We start from the raw sequence: 20581 nt of genomic DNA, 5'->3' as shown, positions 1-20581 counted from the left end.
GGAGCTGGGGTCATTTGTGCTCTGCTATTGTTACAGCTGTTTGGTCAAATATTTTCATGTAGTTCACATTACTTATCTGTTTAAGTACATCCAATACAACAATTCTTCTGTGGAAATAAATAATAAATAATTAATCTTTTCAGTATATTCTTCTCTGTAACGTATAATTAAGTATGCAATGTGTGATTATAAATAAAAGTGTACATTTTCTGTTATTGGAATGAGCATTTTTTGCATTTACTATGTGTTTACAAATAGTTGCAGGAAAGGAGGAAAGGCGAACAAGTGGTGATGATACGTGATGAGAATGTATATGATTGCTCAGTAATGTAGTCAAAAAAAAAAAAAAAATGTTGTATAGGTGAACTAACTCCATTCTGTGCTTACTGAAAGCTAAAAATACAACAAGAACACAATATCAGTTTGGAATAGAATATTTTCTCTATTTTATTATAGCTTACATCACTGTGATAGCATTTTAATGCATACTATAGCCCTAAGATTAATATCGTATTGGGGGGGACAAAAAAGTTAAAAGATGGAAAAACTCAATTTCACACATCAAAAGGTGAATAAACTGAGTTGTGGTGGCTTTCCCCTCCACTGCATTTCCACTTGTGCTCTGGGAGGAGAAATGGAGGATGGGAATTAAAGAGCAGGAGGATGAGGACATGGAGAAAGGGATGGAATGAGGGAGAAAAACGAGATGAAAGGATGATGGAGGGAGGAAAAAGAAGTGAGGGAGAGGTAGCTCAACAAACTCGTATGACATGCAGCTATTCGCTGCAGCCAGTGATGAGATTTCTTATGACAGTTACTGTATGAGTACAGACTGATTTATTACGCAAAAGGCAGGCATGCGAGCACACACACACACACACACACACACACACACACACACACACACACACACACACACACACACACACACACACACACACACACACACACATTAACAACAACACAGCATCATATTTTCCAGGCTACCTTGGAGAGGAGTGTGAAAGCAAGACAGGGTGATGATTCATATGATGTGTGGTTATGTAACTGGTGTACAGCTAGCTAGGCCAAACTAGCTGTACATGTTGTTATTGTGCTGCTCATAACACTGAGAAGCAACCCCATGATCATCTGAGAGATTATTTTGAAGTCTGTCACTTATTGATTTACTGCTCAGCTTCGCCCTTACATGGCTGCCAAATATCATTCAGTTCCAGTGCTAACAGATTTAGCGTGATTAACATGATTTAACCAGTTGTGTAATCCTGATGAGAACAACTTGAGAGCAAAGTGGGAGCACTTTCCAAGATCTAGAAGTTACTACAGGAAATCTGAATTGAGTTATTTTTTGTAACTCACCATGAAACTCTGTGTTCTTTGCATATCCGGGTGAAAACGGCAAGTGTGAAATGAATATGCATGTAGTTGTTTAGCAGGATCAGCAGCATGCCGAGCCAGCTGGTGCTGTGAAGTTAACTGTGCTAAAGGTCTCTTTTGAAAACGGCACATTTCACTTTAGCTGGCCACTTCTGATGCTGCATGGTCAATGAAATGCCATCAAATATAAATAATCAATAAGCTGTCAGTATTTAATGGATAAGGCTAGTGATATTCTATATTGTTATTGTCAACAAATCCCATCAAATGACAAGTGTGTCATTTCCACTGAGGTTTAGGGTTCATTTTTCCATTTTCTATTTTTAAAGCTTTACAGAAAGAGTGACTCACTACAATATATCCACTCAGTGCCCTCTTATTGTCCAGCTGTCATAGCACAAATGAGAGAAGCTTTGAGTCAATAAAAAAAAATAATATTAATATATGCTCAGGCTGTCCTGACTACTCTGATTGGCGGCTCTAGTTGGAGTCAAATGCAGCCTTTACATGTGACAATGTGAAGACACAATATTCTCATAAAAAGATGGCAAAATAATCATTAATCAAAGATAAGGCAGTAAAGGGCAAAGCATAGCTATTTGGTTAAAGATGCAAATATATTATTTTTATTTTTCAGATCTGTATACATTAATCTAAATATAATATTCAGGTATCAATAATTATATTTCAAAATAATTCTTTAAACTACCATTATTATGAAACCACTTTTATCACAAATTGTTGTTCACTAAGTTGATATAAGTATTCTGTTTTATTCTTTATTCTTTCAACATTAAATCTATCCCTCTAACAAATATTGTTGTTTATACATTTGTATTGCACGAGGACCGTAGTTTATTTTGCGTCCATCCTGTAGCTGTAATTAGGCACCAAATGTGTATTAATTCTCCACTGAAAATAGTCCCCAACAAATGCACCATTTACTCCCTTTTGAGTAACTTTTGTGTCCAGCTGTTTGAGGAAATTGCTAAGCCTTTTTTTGTTGTTGAATGAAGCAATATATTTGTGACTTGTTTCGTAATGAACATTTTTAATGCCACAGACAGGTTATGGAAATCAGAAAGTATTGAGAGATGGGCCAACATATTGTTGTCTGTTTATGGAATTTGTTGAAAATAAGATTTAAAAAAATTATACTTTAACTTCAATATGGAAGCTTGAAAAGTGTGAATCATATGATTTCCTTGATTTGAGGCTGATGTGATCTGAATGACAAACATGAGTCTATGTCTGTTTTTATGAATCCAGACGGCCCAGATGACTGCTCTCCACACCTCAACTTCATGTGTGTATACGTTTCAGTGACTGTGTGCATGACTCACCAATATCGTCAATTTTTAGGCCTGGTCTAAGCGTGTAGTCTGGTTCTGTAGGCTCTGGGTCATCATCCACGTCAGAGGCTGAGAGAGAGAGAGAGAGGGAAATTGAGTGAGACAGAAAAATAGGGCGGGAGAGGGTGAGGGAGCATAGGTTAAACCATCGCTCCAACCCAAAAGATTTTAATTAGATTCAACTTGACATCTTGAGGGAAAGATGCGAGAGAGCAACAAGCCAAGGGTGTAGGGGTTAAGAAAATCCCCTGGAGCAGACAGACTGACAAGCCACAACATCACCAGAAGTCCTGAGAAGAGAGAGAAAAAAAAAAAAAAAAAAAAAAAAGAAAGGAGGGAGGGAGAAAGGAGAGAGATAGAGGGAGGGAGGGAGGGAGAGGGAGAGGGAGAGGAGAGAAAAGGAGAGGGAGAGAGGGAGAGAGAGAGAGAGAGAGAGAGAAGAGAGAGAGAGAGAGAAAAGGGAAGATGAGGAGAGGCAGATCAAACTGAAGAGAGGCAGTGTGTGAAAAGGAAAGGAGAGTGGTGGGGGTGGCGAAAAGGAGGAGAGGTTAATACTACAGGGCTGTGGAAGTTAAAAGGACCGGACAGGCCAGGGATCAAAGTCTATGTGTGTGTGTGTGTTGTGTGTGTGTGTGTGTGTGTGTGTGTGTGTGTGTGTGTGTGTGTGTGTGTGTGTGCGTGTGTGTCAGTGAGACAGGGCCGAGAGGTTGAACGAAGGCAGGAGAGCGAGCGAGAGAGGTTAACACCATATATACATAGCCACCCACTGACCGCACACAGCAATAAATTGATTTTGACGGGGAGCGAGGGAGGAGGGGTGAAAGAGAAGGAAAGAGGGAGCAGAGAGGAGGGGAAGAGAGGAAGAAGGCGGGGGTGAGGGCCTTCAAAGCTGGAGCTGCTCCACTCTGCTGCTGTGGAGGGAGAGCAGGAAGAGAAAGAAGAAAGAGACAGAAAAAGAGAGAGAGAAGGAAAGAAAAAGAGGAGCAAGGAGGGTTCTGTGCTGTGAGTGAAAATGCTGCAGGGGAAACTCAGCAGGAGTATTAATAGCTCTGCCTGTTTTAGACTGTTTTTAGATTATGTATGCATCTGTATACAGCCGGTGTATATATGTGTATGTGTGTGTGTGTGTGTGTGTGTGTGTGTGTGTGTGTGTGTGTGTGTGTGTGTGTGTGTGTGTGTGTGGGGGGGGTTCGTGGGGAGCCCGGTGCCTGCCAGATGGGTGCAGGTACAGTCTGCAAATAAGGTCCAAGCATTGCATTACAGGTCACACACACAAAGTGAAAGACTTACCCGTGGAGCAGCAGACGTATACTCGTAGTCTCAGACAGCTGCGGCCGTGATGGTGGGTGGGCGTGGCTGTAAAAACATAAAATGCACAATAGATCAACATGTGTATTAACAGGCATTAAAGGCTTTGAATGATGTGGTATTCCTAAATAAAAACTGACCAAAGTTGGGTTTTGCTGCTTCAAATGTGAGCAACATATCAAAAGTAATGCGCCAATCCAAAGCTGTGTGACCTTATGAAACAGATTACATATCAGCCAGACGTGATTGCTCCACATGAAACACAAACAATCTGAAGAGAAAACGCAAAAGTGGCGTTGCGTTCTTACTTTTTATTCTGCGTTTAGACGAGCATTTTGGGGGGGGAAATCTGCATGCATATGGTGATCCCAAAGTGTGTGAAATTCGATGTAGTATGCACACCTGGCGGCTAGGTGGTAGTGTGAAGCACTGCCGCACAACACCACCAAGTCTGCGCGCCTGCGTAGAACCTTCCTTCTACTTCTCTCCCTAGTAGAGCGGAGCTAACAACAAAAGCTGACAATTTTGTCTGGACAGACGAGGAAGTGTACACACAGACACACACACGGCACACACACACACACACACACACACACACACACACACACACACACACACACGGCACACACACACACACACACACACACACACACACACACACACACACACACACACACACACACACACACACACACACACACACACACACACACGGCACACACACACACACACACACTTGCACAGTGCATTTTTACCCTTTAGATGGAACGTGACGGTGGAAAGATTTTTATGATTTCCACTCTGGATGGTGGTTTCACTTTTTTGCGTTTTTAAGCCCCCAAAACGCCGTTGCCATCTAAACAAAAGGCACATCTGATAAAATATTTTTACGTTTTCACCCGCAAGCGTATTCGTGTAAACAGGGCCTAAAACAGTGTGGTTTAACTGTAGGTTCCTAATTGTGAATTTGGATCGCAAAACTGGCTTGAAAGTGTTTGGCACATCACATTTATCTCTTCCTTTGCCCCCGCCCCCCCAACATGAAAAACACGAAACACAAAAATGTTCATTTGTTCAGTGGTATGGCCAACAACGTGTTGTCTACATTGATTGTTCCACACAAAGCACTTGAGTAGAACAGAGCCATTACTAATGTCATCAGTAAAACCTGCGCCTTTACTTCTATGACAAAATGTCTGCCGTTAAAAAGGCCTTTGTGCACAAAAAAAAAGCATACAAATTGTCAAACGTTTCCCAAATTCTAATGTCTTTAATTTAAATATTATAACCAGCCAGTTGTATCCACATTCATACAACTTTAAAATTGATATAACCCTTGGATTTGATAATTGAAAGACAGTTTTGAGTTTTTGCAAACACCAGCCTCCAAAAGACCAAAACACAAGGAGGCGTCTCTTTGAAGCAGAGACGAAGTGAAGCACAGAGCAGCTCTGCTGTTGCTGCAGAACAAAACAAAAACTTCACAGGGACGTCTCCCGTAGAGTAATGGAGGTTAAATGAGTGCTGCACTCATCATATAGCCATTGAATGCATACGACGTTTATCCTTGGCCTGAAATATTTCTTTTTTAAATTGTGTCATGACAAGCCAAAAAATAAATAAAATCATTTATACATTGTCATATCGGCTCAAGGTGTTGCAAGTTAATTTGATTAGCAATCAACAAAATGGATGAGCTTTGCTTGACTGCTGCAGGGTGATATGATTAGATGTGAAACAGCAATTTGTTATCCTGAAATTACCTGAGGATGGACTAAAATGAATTAATCATCAGATCTACTTAACAATAAAAGAATAACATGTTTAATCTTACAGGGAGTGTTTGTCACATTACAGCTCTAGTCTCACAAGCGTTTACTAGGATTTATAGTGTTCAAATGTTTTTCGAGGACATAAACAAGCATGTGTATTAACATGAAATTGGTTTGATTCCACTCACAGATGTAGTAGTACTCCTGTCCAACGTGGAACTCGTAGCCCAGCGAGAAGGCGCTGTAGCGCTGGAACTTCTCAGAGAACTTGATGGGCGCGTGGGGGGCGTGGGGTCGGTTACACTCCCACCTCTTGAAGCCCAGCTGGGGGTCGCAGTTCCTGTAACCGCGGTAACTGACCATGTAGAGGACGTACTGCTCGCCGGTGCCCACCATGCGCTGGCTGTCATTGTAATGAGGGCAGTAGATGTCCAGGTAGTCGTTGACGTTCACCTGCATTGTGTAGCCCTCCCTACGCAGACTGGACAGAGAAAGAAAGTGTAAACCGTCAGAAGGAGCATAATAACAAAGCTGCACAATACACATTATATTAATTATTACTATACTAATTAAAGTTTTTTTTTTTTTTTTTTAGACAATAAAAATAATTGCATTTTATGAATCTTCACAGGCACATTCAAACTAACTACAGTCAACACATCATTATTGGACATTTCTTGATTGTTTCCCTACCAATAGAAAAATAAAATTCACAGAATTTGAGGGGAAAAACTGATTTGGCCTGCCAATGAGATTTTTAGTATTATATCTAAACTGCACCTTGAAATTAATAAAAACTTTATCAACCTTGTTCTTCACGAATGAACAACAATAAATGTTATTTATATAGTGCAACTCATGCAATGGATGCTGCTGCTCACGTCACAAATAAATGAATCAACATGTACAACAATAAAATGCACTACTTTTATGTGCAACCCATGACGAACAGTATCCGTATTCTTTTAATAGTACATTTAAAAACCAGGTCGTTTCAAAAGTGAAAACTATTAGTTACATAGGTTATACATAGGGCTGGGCAATATATCGATATTATATCGATATTGTGATATGAGACTAGATATCGTATTAGATTTTGGATATTGTAATATCGTGATATGACACAAGTGTTGTCTTTTACTGGTTTTGCGAGCTGCATTACAGTAAAGTGATGTACTTTTCTGAACTTACCAGACTGTTCTAGCTTTTCTATTATTTGCCTTTTCCCCACTTAGACATTATGTCCACATTACTGATGATTATTTATCTAAAATATAAGTGTGAAGATATTTTGTTAAAGCCCCAATTGTCAACCCAAGAATATCGTGATATCTGATTTTCTCCATATCGTCCAGCCCTAACTCCACGCATATTACACTCAATATTTTCAACTAAATACTAGCACACAAATTTAAATATGTTTACAGAGTAGCGTGCGCGCACACACACACACACACACACACACACACACACACACACACACACACACACACACACACACACACACACACACACACACACCACAATTTGTTGTATTTTATCATAGTTAGCATGAAGTTCCACATTTAGCACGAACACTGTTAACTGGCTCTAATTCCCAATTGTGTGTGCAACATTTCTGGGCCTTTACACAACACTCACATACTCACTGCAAAGACAACATAACACCTCACATCATTGTAAGCTATGCTTTGATGTGAATGCATTTTAGCTTGAATTTTCACCTGAGGTCAAACAAATCTTTGCGTGAGAGTTATTGAGTTATTAATAACACAAAGCAGGTGTGTGTAAGAGTGTGTGTATTTGTGGCTGCAGGGCTGCTGCATGCAGAGACTGCGGAGCTGGCTCTTCAGTATGGACTGAAGGCCCCAGGGCCACAGCTCCTTCTCCTGGTGTCAGCGCAGCGTTGTCCCCTAACCCCAGTGCTCGTACATCAACCTGAGCGCAACGTTGCGCTCACGTCAGCCATCAACATCTTTGCCACGTCCCCCCCCCAAAGCTCATATATCAGCGTCAACCCCAAAAAAGACTGCTTGACAGGAAGATAAGGTTTGAATCTGTGTCTGTGTATGTGTGTGTAGGTTGTGTGACAAAGTGAAATAGATTCTTTCCTGACATCCAAAAGCCCCCTTTTTCTCCCAATCACAGACATGGGCCCATATCAGTGTGACAGAGACAGGTTGCAGTTGTAAATCATACACACGCACGCACGCACGCACGCGCGCGCGCGCGCGCACGCACACACACACACACACACACACACACACACACACACACACACACACACACACACACACACACACACACACACACACACACACACACACACACACACACACACACACACTCAGATGTTATAGTGGTGACATCATAAAATCACAAGGGGGCAGCAGTGTGTCATCCTCAGCCTGGTGTTGCCTCTCTCTTTGCCAGTTCTAGGTCATGTCTCAAGGGGGATTATTATTCAATTATTAAATGAAGATCGAAACACTGTTCCCAGCGTCTCCCTCTCTCCATCACTTCTTACCGCTCTCTTCAAATCTTTCCTGAATTTGTCTTTCTCCCCCTGCTCTCCATTTCTCTCATCTCTTTCTTTCAGACTAACATGAATGGAAGATTAATTGCTCAACGTTCATCCTTTGCTCTCTACCTCTCCTCCTCTCCACTCCTCTCTCTCTCTCATTACATCATTTACTAGCCTATAGAGGATATTACTGGTATAAAAAAGCGTAAAATGCTTCAAGGGAACTATATTTATAGTGAATGCAACAAAGAGAGAGAGAGAGAAAGAACACAAGTGAGGGATGAGTTTAGTTCCACCAGGGAGGTGTGAATGCAAATTGACAGAAAAAAAAGAGGCGGTTGGAGAGTTTTACGCAACAAAAGAAATGCAAGTTCTCAGAGATGAAGGGATAATGGCAGAAAAGAAAGTAAGGGAGAGGGCAACTCGGAGCATCTTGAGTAATCTGAAAGTAAATCACTTCTCTAAGATAAAAGCTGGCTTTAGGATTCCCACTGTGTATACGTGCATATGTGTTTCTATGACTGCACGTGCACCTGCTTTGGGGTGTGTGTGTGTGCGTGTGTGTGTGTGTGTGCATTTCTATGTGTGACCTGCCAACCTTTCATATTTGATGGAGTGACTTATTTAGGGGGTGTGTCTCTGACATACACACATGTACACAGATAAAATACAAAGAAGGGGTGAATCACCACAAGTGTGTGCAAACACTGCACTCCGTCAATTGTACGGTGTAGTTTTGCAGGCTATCATTTTGTAAACTCTGGGGCAAGTGAATGAGAAAATTGCAGTCGCTATGGGCTATTGGCTTGGCTATTTAAAAATGGCGGGTTTGTGCAGGATGTCCCGTGTCGTGCTTGTGACAATTCTGTCTGACCAATCAGTGTTCTGCAGAGTTTTAACTCCACCTTCTAGTATCAGCTCAGCTCGCTTGGAATCTCGCAGAGGTGGCACTACCAACAAAACAAGCAGGTACCAGGTACTATCTACAACTTATGCAAGCAAGTCAAGTTGAGTAGAGCTGTGGCGTACCATGCAGTGGAAATACAGCATACGACCACATTATGCTTTAATTTCAGAAATATCAAAAAATAGAGTGAGAGTGAGTTTGCGTTGAAGAGAGCATGTTTTGGCGACTTAATGGTATTAAAAGCATGATTTGAATAATTCCCGTGATGTCTCATTTGTCTACAATGACATATTGCATGTGCATTAAGTGACCAGAAATGTTGAACACCCTGTACAACATATAATCCAATACAACAGTCCTGGGCTGACTTTGTGACTCTGTGCACCCTTCTGAAATAATCTGTACTGACCTTTTGGTAGATCCACGTTAAATTCAGTTAAGGAATGAGGAGTGAAGAATGTCGGCATATAAATGTTCTCACTTAAAGTTAAGAATTATGTGTTGTTAAACGTTCATATTAGATTAACAGAAATATCCCAATCAGTTCCACACAGTCAGATACACAGATTTTAAACTGAAAAAAAGAGCCCTGGTATTGGATTGGTAGTTAGTATTGGCCAGTATGCAGAATATAAGTGTCTGAATGAGTGACAGCTAAGTTTATAAATATTAGAAAAACTTTTCAATATAATGCAGTCCAATTAAAAAAAATACCATAAAGTAGAGTAAGTTAGTTATATAGTAAAGTAATATTTACTCTCCTGGCATTGTATTGTATTTCATTGTCGGTGTTTTTTTTTCTGGTCAACATGGTTTTACTCCTAATGTTTTCAACCACAATGGTACACATGCTGATGTGTACAGAGAGAATTATGCTATAGAGAAAAAAAAATAGGCTCTGTGATAATGATAAAAAGAATAAAAGACCCATGAACTTAAGTGAAGCAGTGGGCTACCAACTGTTGTGAATGTGCCCTTTTCGTTGTGCAAAGCTGGTGTGACAGCCCCATACCAGTCACGATCGTATTCTTCCTTCAGTCTGCTTCAAGAAAAAAAGAGAATGCAATAAATATTGTAATTTTTAAAAACTGGTTTCCCTAAGAATCGTGAGAGATAATCCACTCTGATTGAGGAAACCATGATTCTCATTTTATTCCAAAACGTCGACCCTATTGTATTCCTTTTTATTATATCGGAGTTTATTGGATAGTAATGCTCCCTGAAAATTCCAAATAAAGAGCGATGGAAAGACACAGCGATACAGAAAGTAAGAGGTGGAGTAACTTATGAAATGTCATGATGTGTTGCTTTCCTCTGCTCTCTCCTGAGGCCTCCCTTTCATTTTGTGTTGGATCACCACTAATTTCCTCCTTTGTACGTGACACCTGGTTAGTTGAAGCTGATAGCAGGGAGAGCCGAGAGATGGAGCGGGATGTTTCGTCGACAATAAAACTCTGAGGAGCAAAGCAGAGGCTTCGATGAGCAAAATGGAAGGTTGGAGAGAAAGATGGGAGGGTTGATAGGATGAGACGAGGGGTAGTCAGGGTTAAAAGATGCAAAGTCTGGCCACCAGGGAGCGGAGGGTGGTAGCGGGAGGGAGCAACAGCTAAGAGCAAGATCAAAGTGGGCCTGGATCAATGTCACTACTGTAAAATCACATAGGAGAGTGTGAGAGAGAGGGAGAGAGAGAGTATGTTGCCGATATAAATCAGTCGTGGGCAACATAATGCCACAGAGTTACCCCCTGCCTGCCTATTATCTGGCTGGCCTGTTGGAGCACCGTACATCAATAAAACACTTTGACAGTAAGAGCAATCATCCCTTTTTGTAACAAGAGCTTGGAGGACCAGCTTACTCCGCTGTTCTCTGTTGGTAAGATGGCTGACCCTGTAGAGAAGAGGCGGGCTGGAAGCTCAAAGATTTAAGCAAGTGAGTGTAGTTTTCCCTTCCACCATGACAGAGTCGTAGCATGGTATTACACTGAATACATAACATGTTTTTGCAACAATAGCCCATTGGTCGATACATAGATACTGTTCTATATCTATAGGTCGATATAACAATTAAGCATGACAACGCCAAAATCATCCATGTGTGTTATTTACAAGGTGGTGGTCAATCTGTGATTCTGTGCAAACAAACGTTGTTTGAATTGTCTGAACCAATCAGAATTGTCAATGTGAATCTGGTGCTCTGGCTTAATATTCTCAGCTGGGAAATGTTACTTATTTAGGCACATTTTGCACATGGCTTGTTAAAACCTCTTGTTATGACAGGGCAGCAAATCTTGCAACAAAAAATCAGTTGCCACGGAAACCAGAGGGAAATGCATAACAAAACAATCAGCCAATAAGAGACTTAGCTACCATCAATCTAAATAATCTGTGGATTCACATGGTTTCATTTATAAGACCTTTTTCAAAATAGCCATTTTGACATGACGTGTAAATAATAACATGAATAATGGCCGAGTCCACATAGCTTCTTCAGTTTCAGGGTCCTGGTACTGTTCATGCTGGTTCACTGCCTGTCATGGCTACACTTGAAATGAACAGGGCCATCGTTAATGTTATCAGCTTTTCCTACTTTAAATACCTAATTAATTTTTTATTATAAAAGGAATGCAAGTTTTTTTTTTTTAGAGCAGTTCCAAATGAACAGCCATCATTTCCTCACATACTCAGTGGAAGTTGTTACTTGTCTCACCTACTGCTGGTTTATGTATTTAATATAACATGTCAATCCAAACAACCTTCATAAGGGTAGCTTACATAACAACAGAAATCACAAGAGTTCCATATATAGATGCTATGTAAGGTGTAGGTGTTTAATCGCCAATTATGATGAATATCCTGCTGATTTGCCTTTATTTATTTATTTACCTTTTATCTATTACATTACTTCTGACACTGTGCTGGATGATAGGGGTGGGAATCACCAGAGGCCTCACGATACGATATCATCACGATACTTATGTCACGATACAATATGATTGCGATTTTAAACATATTGCAATATTCTGCGATATATCGCAAAGTATTACCTTTTTTCCAACTTCAAATTTTTCCCAATTTCAAATGATATCCCCAAAAGAAAACTTTGTTAACATCTGTTTTATCTAAAAAGATACATTTCTCTGTCTGTTCATCTCACTTCAATTTTATTGCTGCAAAATGAGATTGTCAAGCAGACAGACTGACCAACACATATATAATAAAAGATCAATACTTGGTGTCTGTGTATCGATACAGTATTGCCACAAAAAATATCGCGATACTATGCTGTATCGATTTTTACAAGGTTATCCTAACCTTGTAAGACTTATATTAAGTCATTTAAGACTTAAAAATATAAAACATTCCTCAGAGATACTTGACCTTCTCAATTACTTTGTCATGAGAGATAACTCTAGCTGTCAACAGTGAATGCTAACATGTTAGCATTGAACATCTGAGAAGCCAGGGTACACATGGACATACAGTTTTTTTTTTTTAACTACTAACTGCACAATGATGAAAAGTAGAGAACCACGGGTGGCTGATTGGGTTACGAGGGTGCCAAAAAAACATGCAGGCCAAGGTTTATCAAGGTTAAAAAAATCAAAGGAGACACTACTGATGGGTACAAGGTAGGGCTGGATTAAAACTTGTCCAGCAACGTTACGAATGATTGCCAATCAGGATTTAAAAGCCACTCTGCTTCTCGAGGACAGAATTCTTAATCCCATCTCAGTTCGGTACAGAGATGCTAACATTGTGTGGGAGGACTCCAATCAGCCAGCAGAGCGGCAGGTATAATTGAATGGCTCCCCCATTGAATGGAGACTCCCAGAGATCTGAAGCATCAATGAGGCCCTCGTCAAACACAGGCAGGAGTCCTTCCTACTGTATCCTCTTCCCACTCCCTCTGCTCTGCCTCTCTCTTTTGTCTCCTTACCTCCATTTCTTCTCACTCTCTCTGTTCCTGTCTAAGTTTGGCTTTCACCTGAGAGGAAGCATGCAGACAATAGTATTTAAAAAAAGAAATTGTCACAAGTTGTGTGTATATACATGCCCCTTAGTGATGCCTTCTATTTCAATAGTGGTTGACATTAAATATATTGACATGTGTGACTGCTGGTGAATACCATCCTTCTCTTTTATCATCATCAGCCTCTTTTTATGCTTTTCTTCTCCATCATGGAACATGCCTGTTGGTGTGTGTGTGTGTGTGTGTGTGTGTGTGTGTGTGTGTGTGTGTGTGTGTGTGTGTGTGTGTGTGTGTGTGTGTGTGGTGGGAGGGGTCTGATAGGGTGTAGTAGTTAGGTGGGTTCTAAATTCTCCCCACTGAAATCAATACCTGTCTAGAGTGTGTCCAACAAACTGGAATATGCTGCCTTCTCTCAAGGCCGCCCCCCCCACACACACACACACACACACAGTCCTGCCCTGCAGAGCGATGGTTCATCATTGGTAATTGATCAAAGTATTACAGCTAACAGGGTTTCTTGCCAAGCGGCCTCACACACAGCACTGACATGATCCCTTAACACGAGCAGCATTCTCCAAATCGCTCGTTCTCTTTTTCCACCCTTTTCAAGCATCATCTACCTCGTTTGCTCAATTTTTCTGCTCTTGTCTCACTTCTCTCGAACTCTTCTTCCTCTCCTCCTCTCCTTCCTCCATCCATCATCTTCTCCCTCTCTCTCTCCCTTCCTCTCTCTGCCTGTGGATATTGACTATGTGGTGTGAGAGAAAGAGTGCTCCGGCAGCACGAAAACCTAATGGCAGGCGTTATTAGTCCTTTGAACTGAGCTGTCTGGTTTTTATACAGAGCCACGTTTTACCGACACATACCTAACCCATTATGTGTACGACAGGCATGTTCTCCTGTGCATACATGTTTGCAATCAATCATTCATGCTTTATTTTGTGTTTTGTTTAGTCCAAACACACATGTGATACAGACGGATGAATGTGAGGAAATTACAATGAACAACTGCATGAAACAACAGATGGTGGAACACATGCAGAATACGGAGACAAAGGGAAAAAGAAGAAGAAGAGGAGATCAGAGACGTGGGCGGATAAAAGGATGAACGAAAAGAGTGGGAAGGAGGAAAGACAGTGCACTTCGATTAAGAAAAATGTTGTTCAACCTGTGAATGAGACCCGGGACTTGTGGTCTTTACCTTAATTTGCGTGTTTATTGATTTTGTTTTCAACTTTAATTCATCGTCCATTTCACAACTATCCCACTCAGCCTATTTTACGCTCCAAAGGGTTTCTTCACTTTAAGGCTTCTTCTACCTCTCAAGTGTCGTTCACCAAGTATCTGCCAATACCAACCAATCTCTCCCTCTTATTCTATCACTTTGTTCCATCAATCCTTCCTGGGCCGCTCTATCTCTCTGTTTCCCAGCATCTCCTGCTGTCTCTGTTCCCAAAGCCCTTACATGAGCAATAGTGATCCCATCAGACACTGGGCCAGCAGAGGCAAAGAGACACCCACAGAAGAGAAAGAGAGTGTATGTTCCCTAAGCTCTCCCATGATTGATAGTGATCCTGTCTGATGGCTGTGTATAGACTCAGCACTCAGTGAGACATTACCCTCTGACCCAGCTATTGATTCTCTGCGTTCGCTGCCCCAAACACACAACACTAGTCCTGACCCTGCTTGCACAAAAACCAAACAAACCCCCCTCCCCCACACACACACACACGCGCACACACACACATACACACACACACACACACACACACACACACACACACACACACACACACACACACACACACACACACTCGTCTGTGTGTACAGTCCTATAGATTGATAGTTTGGCGGTGTCCTGTGAAACCTGATCAATCTGCTGCATAACAATCATTCTCCCTGCCTGCCTCAGCCCACTTCCTGGCCGAGTCACATGGCCCCCGTGTCCCGCTGACTGATGTGTTTGGGTCAGGGTCTGGAGGCTTGAATATCAGGGCTGCGGGGAAAAGAGCTCCAGAGCTGGGATAAACCGTTCTCAACAACAAAAACAACAACAACAACATTACTCAGATCTCTCTCCTGAGCCACATTAAATAAGGGATCCGGGGCAAGAAAACGGTGCTCGCCAGACAGAAGGATAATGTGGAAAGAGTTCAATTCAATTCTTTATTTATAGTGTCAAATTATAACAGAAGTTATCTCAGGAAACTTCACAGATAGAGTAGGTCTAGACCACACTCCCCCAAGAGCATGTGTTTGGTGCCACAGCAGCGAGGAAAAACCTCCTTTTAACAGGCAGAAACCTCGGACAGAACCTGGCTCTAGGTGGGCCGCCATCTGCCTCAACCGGTTAAAGGAAGGGAGGGAGAGAGAGAGAGGGAGAGAGAGAGAGAGAGAGAGATAGAGAGAGAGAAGATTGACAACTACAATGTATTGTATACCTAACCTATAACAATTATAGAAATATGTCTCATAATATTTATAGCAGTGGGTAGAATGGAATGACATGATGAACAGTGCCAATTATAGTAACAGTAAAGATAGTAGAAAAATGACTAATAATAATAATAATAATAGTAGTAGTATTAGCAGTGGGCACCGAGCAGGACCATGGCAGCATCCGCAACCCCGATCCATGTGCCACCACAAGCGTAGCAGTGCCATCCATCAAGCAGACCTGGGTCAGATACCGTTTGCTAATAAAGAACTATTAGCAAATGGTATCTGTTTGCACTTGTTTCAACCTACTTTAACCTACTGCAAGCTGGAGACTATTTAAAACTCACTTTCTTTGTGTCTGTGCTGTAGCCAACTGTGTATGTGCGTGGCCAACTTGGCTAATGTAAGAAACAAAATCCTCTATTAAGCACTTCAAACATGATAAAACAAAAGCGCTGAATGATTTGCAACCGCTATTTGACCCATGTTCAATATCACAGACAAGTTCAACACGGAGAGGATATTTTCGCCATTGTGAGTCCAAGGAGGCGAAGCCAAAAAGAAAAGCGAGACAGAGAGGAGTGCCAACTGAGCTCCAGCCTAATGGGCTTCCAAGACAAAACCACAGCTGGCTTTCAACATTAGTCTCCATGACGACAGAAGAAGCCCTAGCTATGGAGCTATTGTAGCAAAAAAAGGGGCTACAGGGGTTCATTGCTTTGTGCAAAACCCCATCTATCCCCTCTTTATCCACCATCTCCCCTCTGTCTCTCTAATGGCTAATTAAGTACCACTTGTTACTATTCAACATTATCACAAATCATCAGCTATTACTGTGGCAAATTCTGTTTCACACCGTTTTCAGGAGGAGATTGTCTTTTGTGTCATCTCAGTTTGGCTGCAAAACGAACAAAGAATTAAGGCTAAAAGCAGAGGGGGAAAGCAGGGGTGTGTTACTAAGGGCTACAGGCAAAATTTGGATTGGTCATGTACTGTACGACCAGCTAGACCTTCAGAGCTGTGAGACTTCATGTGGATACTAGAGGGGACATCCAAAGGTAAAATAAGGACTGAGGTGAATATTTTATGAAAGTGTATATCCTGTTACATCAGTTACATTACTAAAAAAGAAGCATCATTCTGAAATTCTTCTACCAACTAACCAAATGACAAGCTGCATGCTTACAATTCATCTCTTAAACCTTTTAATTTGCTCAGAAAGAGATAAAACGCACAAGGGCAGAAAACAGAGCAAGCACTTACGTTTTCAGGGCAAATAGAAGCTATGCTCTCAGTGTACAACAGATGGATAAACACACACACACACACACACAAAAGTGCAGCGAGGAAAATAGCAGACTTGGTAGGACAAGCAGGCATCAATATGAAATCTTTAAGTGTTTAAATGCGTCTGGGTATTCTTGTCAGATAGACGATGACATTGAACTTGAACATCTCAAGCATTATGGAGGTTCTATTAATGCACTGTGATGTGGAGAATTAAATCAATGTATCCATATATACTCGATCACAAAGGCCTGAAATTAAAGCATGCCGATTGAGACACAATGCTAATCTAAGCGAAAAGTTCTCCATTCCCCATTTAGGAAAATAACTCTGCTGTGTGGAATTAATGGAGTAAAACAATGAAACTTGGATAAAAAAAATAAAACAAACCTGCACACAAAAAAAAACAATGTTCAGCCTCACTTCATGTCGAGAGTTTTCTATTTTTATTCTTCATCAAAACAGAACATAAAAGACGAGCACAGCACAGAAGTTTCAGTGCAAGACCTTCCACAGTGCGCAGGCCAAAGTGATAACAGAAACAAAAAAGATTCTGTTGGGTGATGAACGAGCAAAAAAATCTATCAATGCCACATTTACATTTTCCACTCAGCATACAATAGGCTTACAAGTGACTTGTGGTGATGCACTCAGAGTGGCAACAAAAACTTTGAGTTTGTGCAGTGTAACGCTCAATAGCTGTGTGTGAGTGTGTGTGTGTGTGTGTGTGGGGGGGGGGGGGCTGTTACAGATACAAGTGTATAAAGTATTAGCCCTGCTATCTTCAATTGTTCCTCTTATCCAGGCCTGAGAAATGTTTCCAGAGTCAGCCCGGCATAATATCTCCCTCACACTCCAGAAAATTACCTGTCAGAAACGTACAACTCTGTAAAGCCTGTGAGAGTCAATACAAACAATCAAACATGAAAATGGAGGACAATGATGAAAACGGAATAATTTGCAAAGACACGTATTTAGCTCGAGGCCAGGCAACAACAGAACAAATGCTGGATCCTTGCAGGGCAATTAAAATGTAAGTAAAGGGAGGTGTAGTTTAAGGAAATGGATCCTGTTGATTCTACAAGCTTGTGTATCTGTTTGTGTGTTTGTGGGTGTCCGTATTTCATGATGTGGCTGACGCTCTCCACTGAACATGAGCAGACTCTGTCAGACTCAACAGTCTATCAGTGGAACACCCCTCCCCTCTCTCTCTGTCTGTTTCTCCCCCACTATCACTCGCTCTGCCCTACTCTCCTCCTCTGTCTCTCCATCCTTATCAGTGTCCTTCCATCCGTCTCTTGTTCAATTTTTCATTTCAGGTTCAATCTTTTTGACGTCCTCTCACTCCTCCCCCGACAACACCTCTCCCTCCCTTTCTGTCTTCCTCTACTGACCTGTCAATCTGTCGCCCCCGCCCTCTCTCTCTCTCTCTCATGAAGTTAAAATGCCTCCCCATGTGGTGGCGACCTTTCAATCATTATAAGACAGTCAGCAAAATGTGCATTCATGTGGACCTTGTGGATGGGGATTTTTCCAAATGCATCTGAGAACATGTGTAGTAAAAAAAATATCATCGTTGTCATCCATCCAATTATCATTCAGAGGGAAAGGAAATGTGCACAGATATCTGAAATAATGTATCTAATTTTTTTCATGTTCACAAGCAAACAAGCCACTCACAAATACATAAATTTGATGTGCACCTCTAAGCAGTTCCGTGAATTTGTGCATGTGAAATGAGTCAGTTGAAGGTGACAAACCAACTCTGACAAAGTGTATCATGGACTTGACAAAGCAATTCCACTATGCCAAAAAAGGATATTTTTTCTGTTTGTGTGTGGGTGTACTGCATGTGTCTGTGCTCACGCTGCACCTTCACTGTGACTTACTGCTTTAATTTAGGTGGTAATTCACATAGACCTTTTTTTTTATTTTGGCAACGTCTTCCGCGCTAACCTTCTTGCTTACCGTAGGTGCTTTTGCCCTGCATCTCAAACTAAATAAACATGATCCTTTTACTGAAATATTGCACCAAAATATGAAACGCCGTGATGCCTTTTTTTATTGCACTCTTTTAATAAAGTTTGACTCTTTTGTAGGTTTCACTCTTTTATTTCATTCTAACTGTTGAGCTATTCATCTGTTTATTCCAAAACAAACTGCTGCTGCTGCCGGAAGCATAAAAGACATCACTTTCTGTGTGCCTAGGGGTATTTCTTAAGAAAGAACAGGAAATGAAAAAGGTATCGGCTGAATCACTATTGTGGTTTATAAATGGAAAGAAGCAAAGTTAGCATTTATATCTATAAGGATACCACAGGTTATTACTTTAACTGTCCCATGCACTGAGTGGCATGCACCAGTGACAACAGCAGTGAATCATACAGCGGGTGGCCACATGGGTCCATTTAAAATCTGACATTCCATGTGGAACATTTAACCTACATTGTGTAATTTTTTGACTTGATTCTTAGCAAACTGACTTGTTCTTTCACAAATTGTTCTTTGTACTCATTCATGTGTAATTACTTCCAGCAACTAATCAAAGTATTCTTGTAAGCGTAGAATCTGCCATTCAGAATCATTCAGAATACATACGAGCGACTCGCTCAAATGACGGCAGTCATGTAGCGCCTCCATCTTTAAAATACATTAGCCAAAGAGGGATGATACCCTGCTTGTAAACAATGGAGAGAGCTAATTTTGGTTTCGGCCACCGTAGGAGGAAGGGCTAGAAAGTAATATTCAGTTGGTTGTCATATACAATTGCACCGCTAGATGGGAGAAATTCTTACACAATGTAGATTTAAGGTTTTTGGATTTGTAGTTGTCTTTTGGGATGGGTTTTGAAATGTGTTGTATTTTTTGTACTTGGGCATTTATTCAAAGGGGACAAAGCAGTGGGATGTGTATATGAGCTCTCATAAAGTCAGCCCACGTCCCAGTGCAACATCCTGGCCATATAAGCAATGCCTGCTCTGTTCTGCTTTGCTCCTGAAATATGAAATATGCATGGACCATAAAGAGCATATGGACCATCCATCTCAATATCCGCTACACCAAACCATCAAAAAAGATCATTAAAGCTAACACACACAGGCTGGCTCACACACAAATGTACACACAAAATGGCACATAAACATGCACTCCCACGTTGTGCATAATGGTTTATCAGTTTCAGTGCCAACTTTCTGCTGACAGAGCACACGCAATAACAGGCACGCACTCAAACGGACACACACACAAATGCACATTTAGGAAAGAGAAGAGAGTTAACATTTGTGTACATTTGCTCACTTCACATTTCTAGTCTTAATCTAAATACGTTACAAGCAGTTGCCACATAATAATAACAGTGAAAAATAGTCGACACAGAGGGAAACATGAACATATGTCTTTGTTCCTCTCTATCTATCATGCACGCGCGCACACACACACACACACACACACACACACACACACACACACACACACACACACACACACACACAGAAAAACGCACAAGTGCCACACCTCCATGCTGTCACTTTGTCTATATTTCCTTTACCATGCCTCTGTCAGGCTCTGTCACTATCAGGCTCTCTGGCCCTCCACTGCAGGGTATTAAAATTTAATACCAGACTCACACTGAGAGAGTGAAAGAAGA

At 41.2% G+C, this 20581-nt stretch overlaps 1 protein-coding gene across 2 annotated transcripts in view; it reads right to left on the bottom strand.

The window, feature by feature from the left end:
* Positions 1 to 20581, bottom strand: part of efna3b (ephrin-A3b) — a 58076-nt gene that overhangs the window by 3999 nt on the left and 33496 nt on the right. For both annotated transcript variants that reach the window (XM_039804783.1, XM_039804782.1), the window contains exons 3-5: positions 5998 to 6290; positions 4020 to 4085; positions 2721 to 2798 (exon numbers count right to left, since the gene is read on the bottom strand). In XM_039804783.1, coding sequence (XP_039660717.1) covers positions 2721 to 2798; positions 4020 to 4085; positions 5998 to 6290 — 437 coding nt within the window. The remainder of the gene's footprint in view (positions 1 to 2720; positions 2799 to 4019; positions 4086 to 5997; positions 6291 to 20581) is intronic.

Source organism: Perca fluviatilis, chromosome 7, assembly GCF_010015445.1.
Source record: "Perca fluviatilis chromosome 7, GENO_Pfluv_1.0, whole genome shotgun sequence".
Lineage (NCBI taxonomy): Eukaryota > Metazoa > Chordata > Actinopteri > Perciformes > Percidae > Perca > Perca fluviatilis.
The sequence above is the reverse complement of the archived record's forward strand: the minus strand, read 5'-3'. Positions and strand labels throughout refer to the sequence as shown.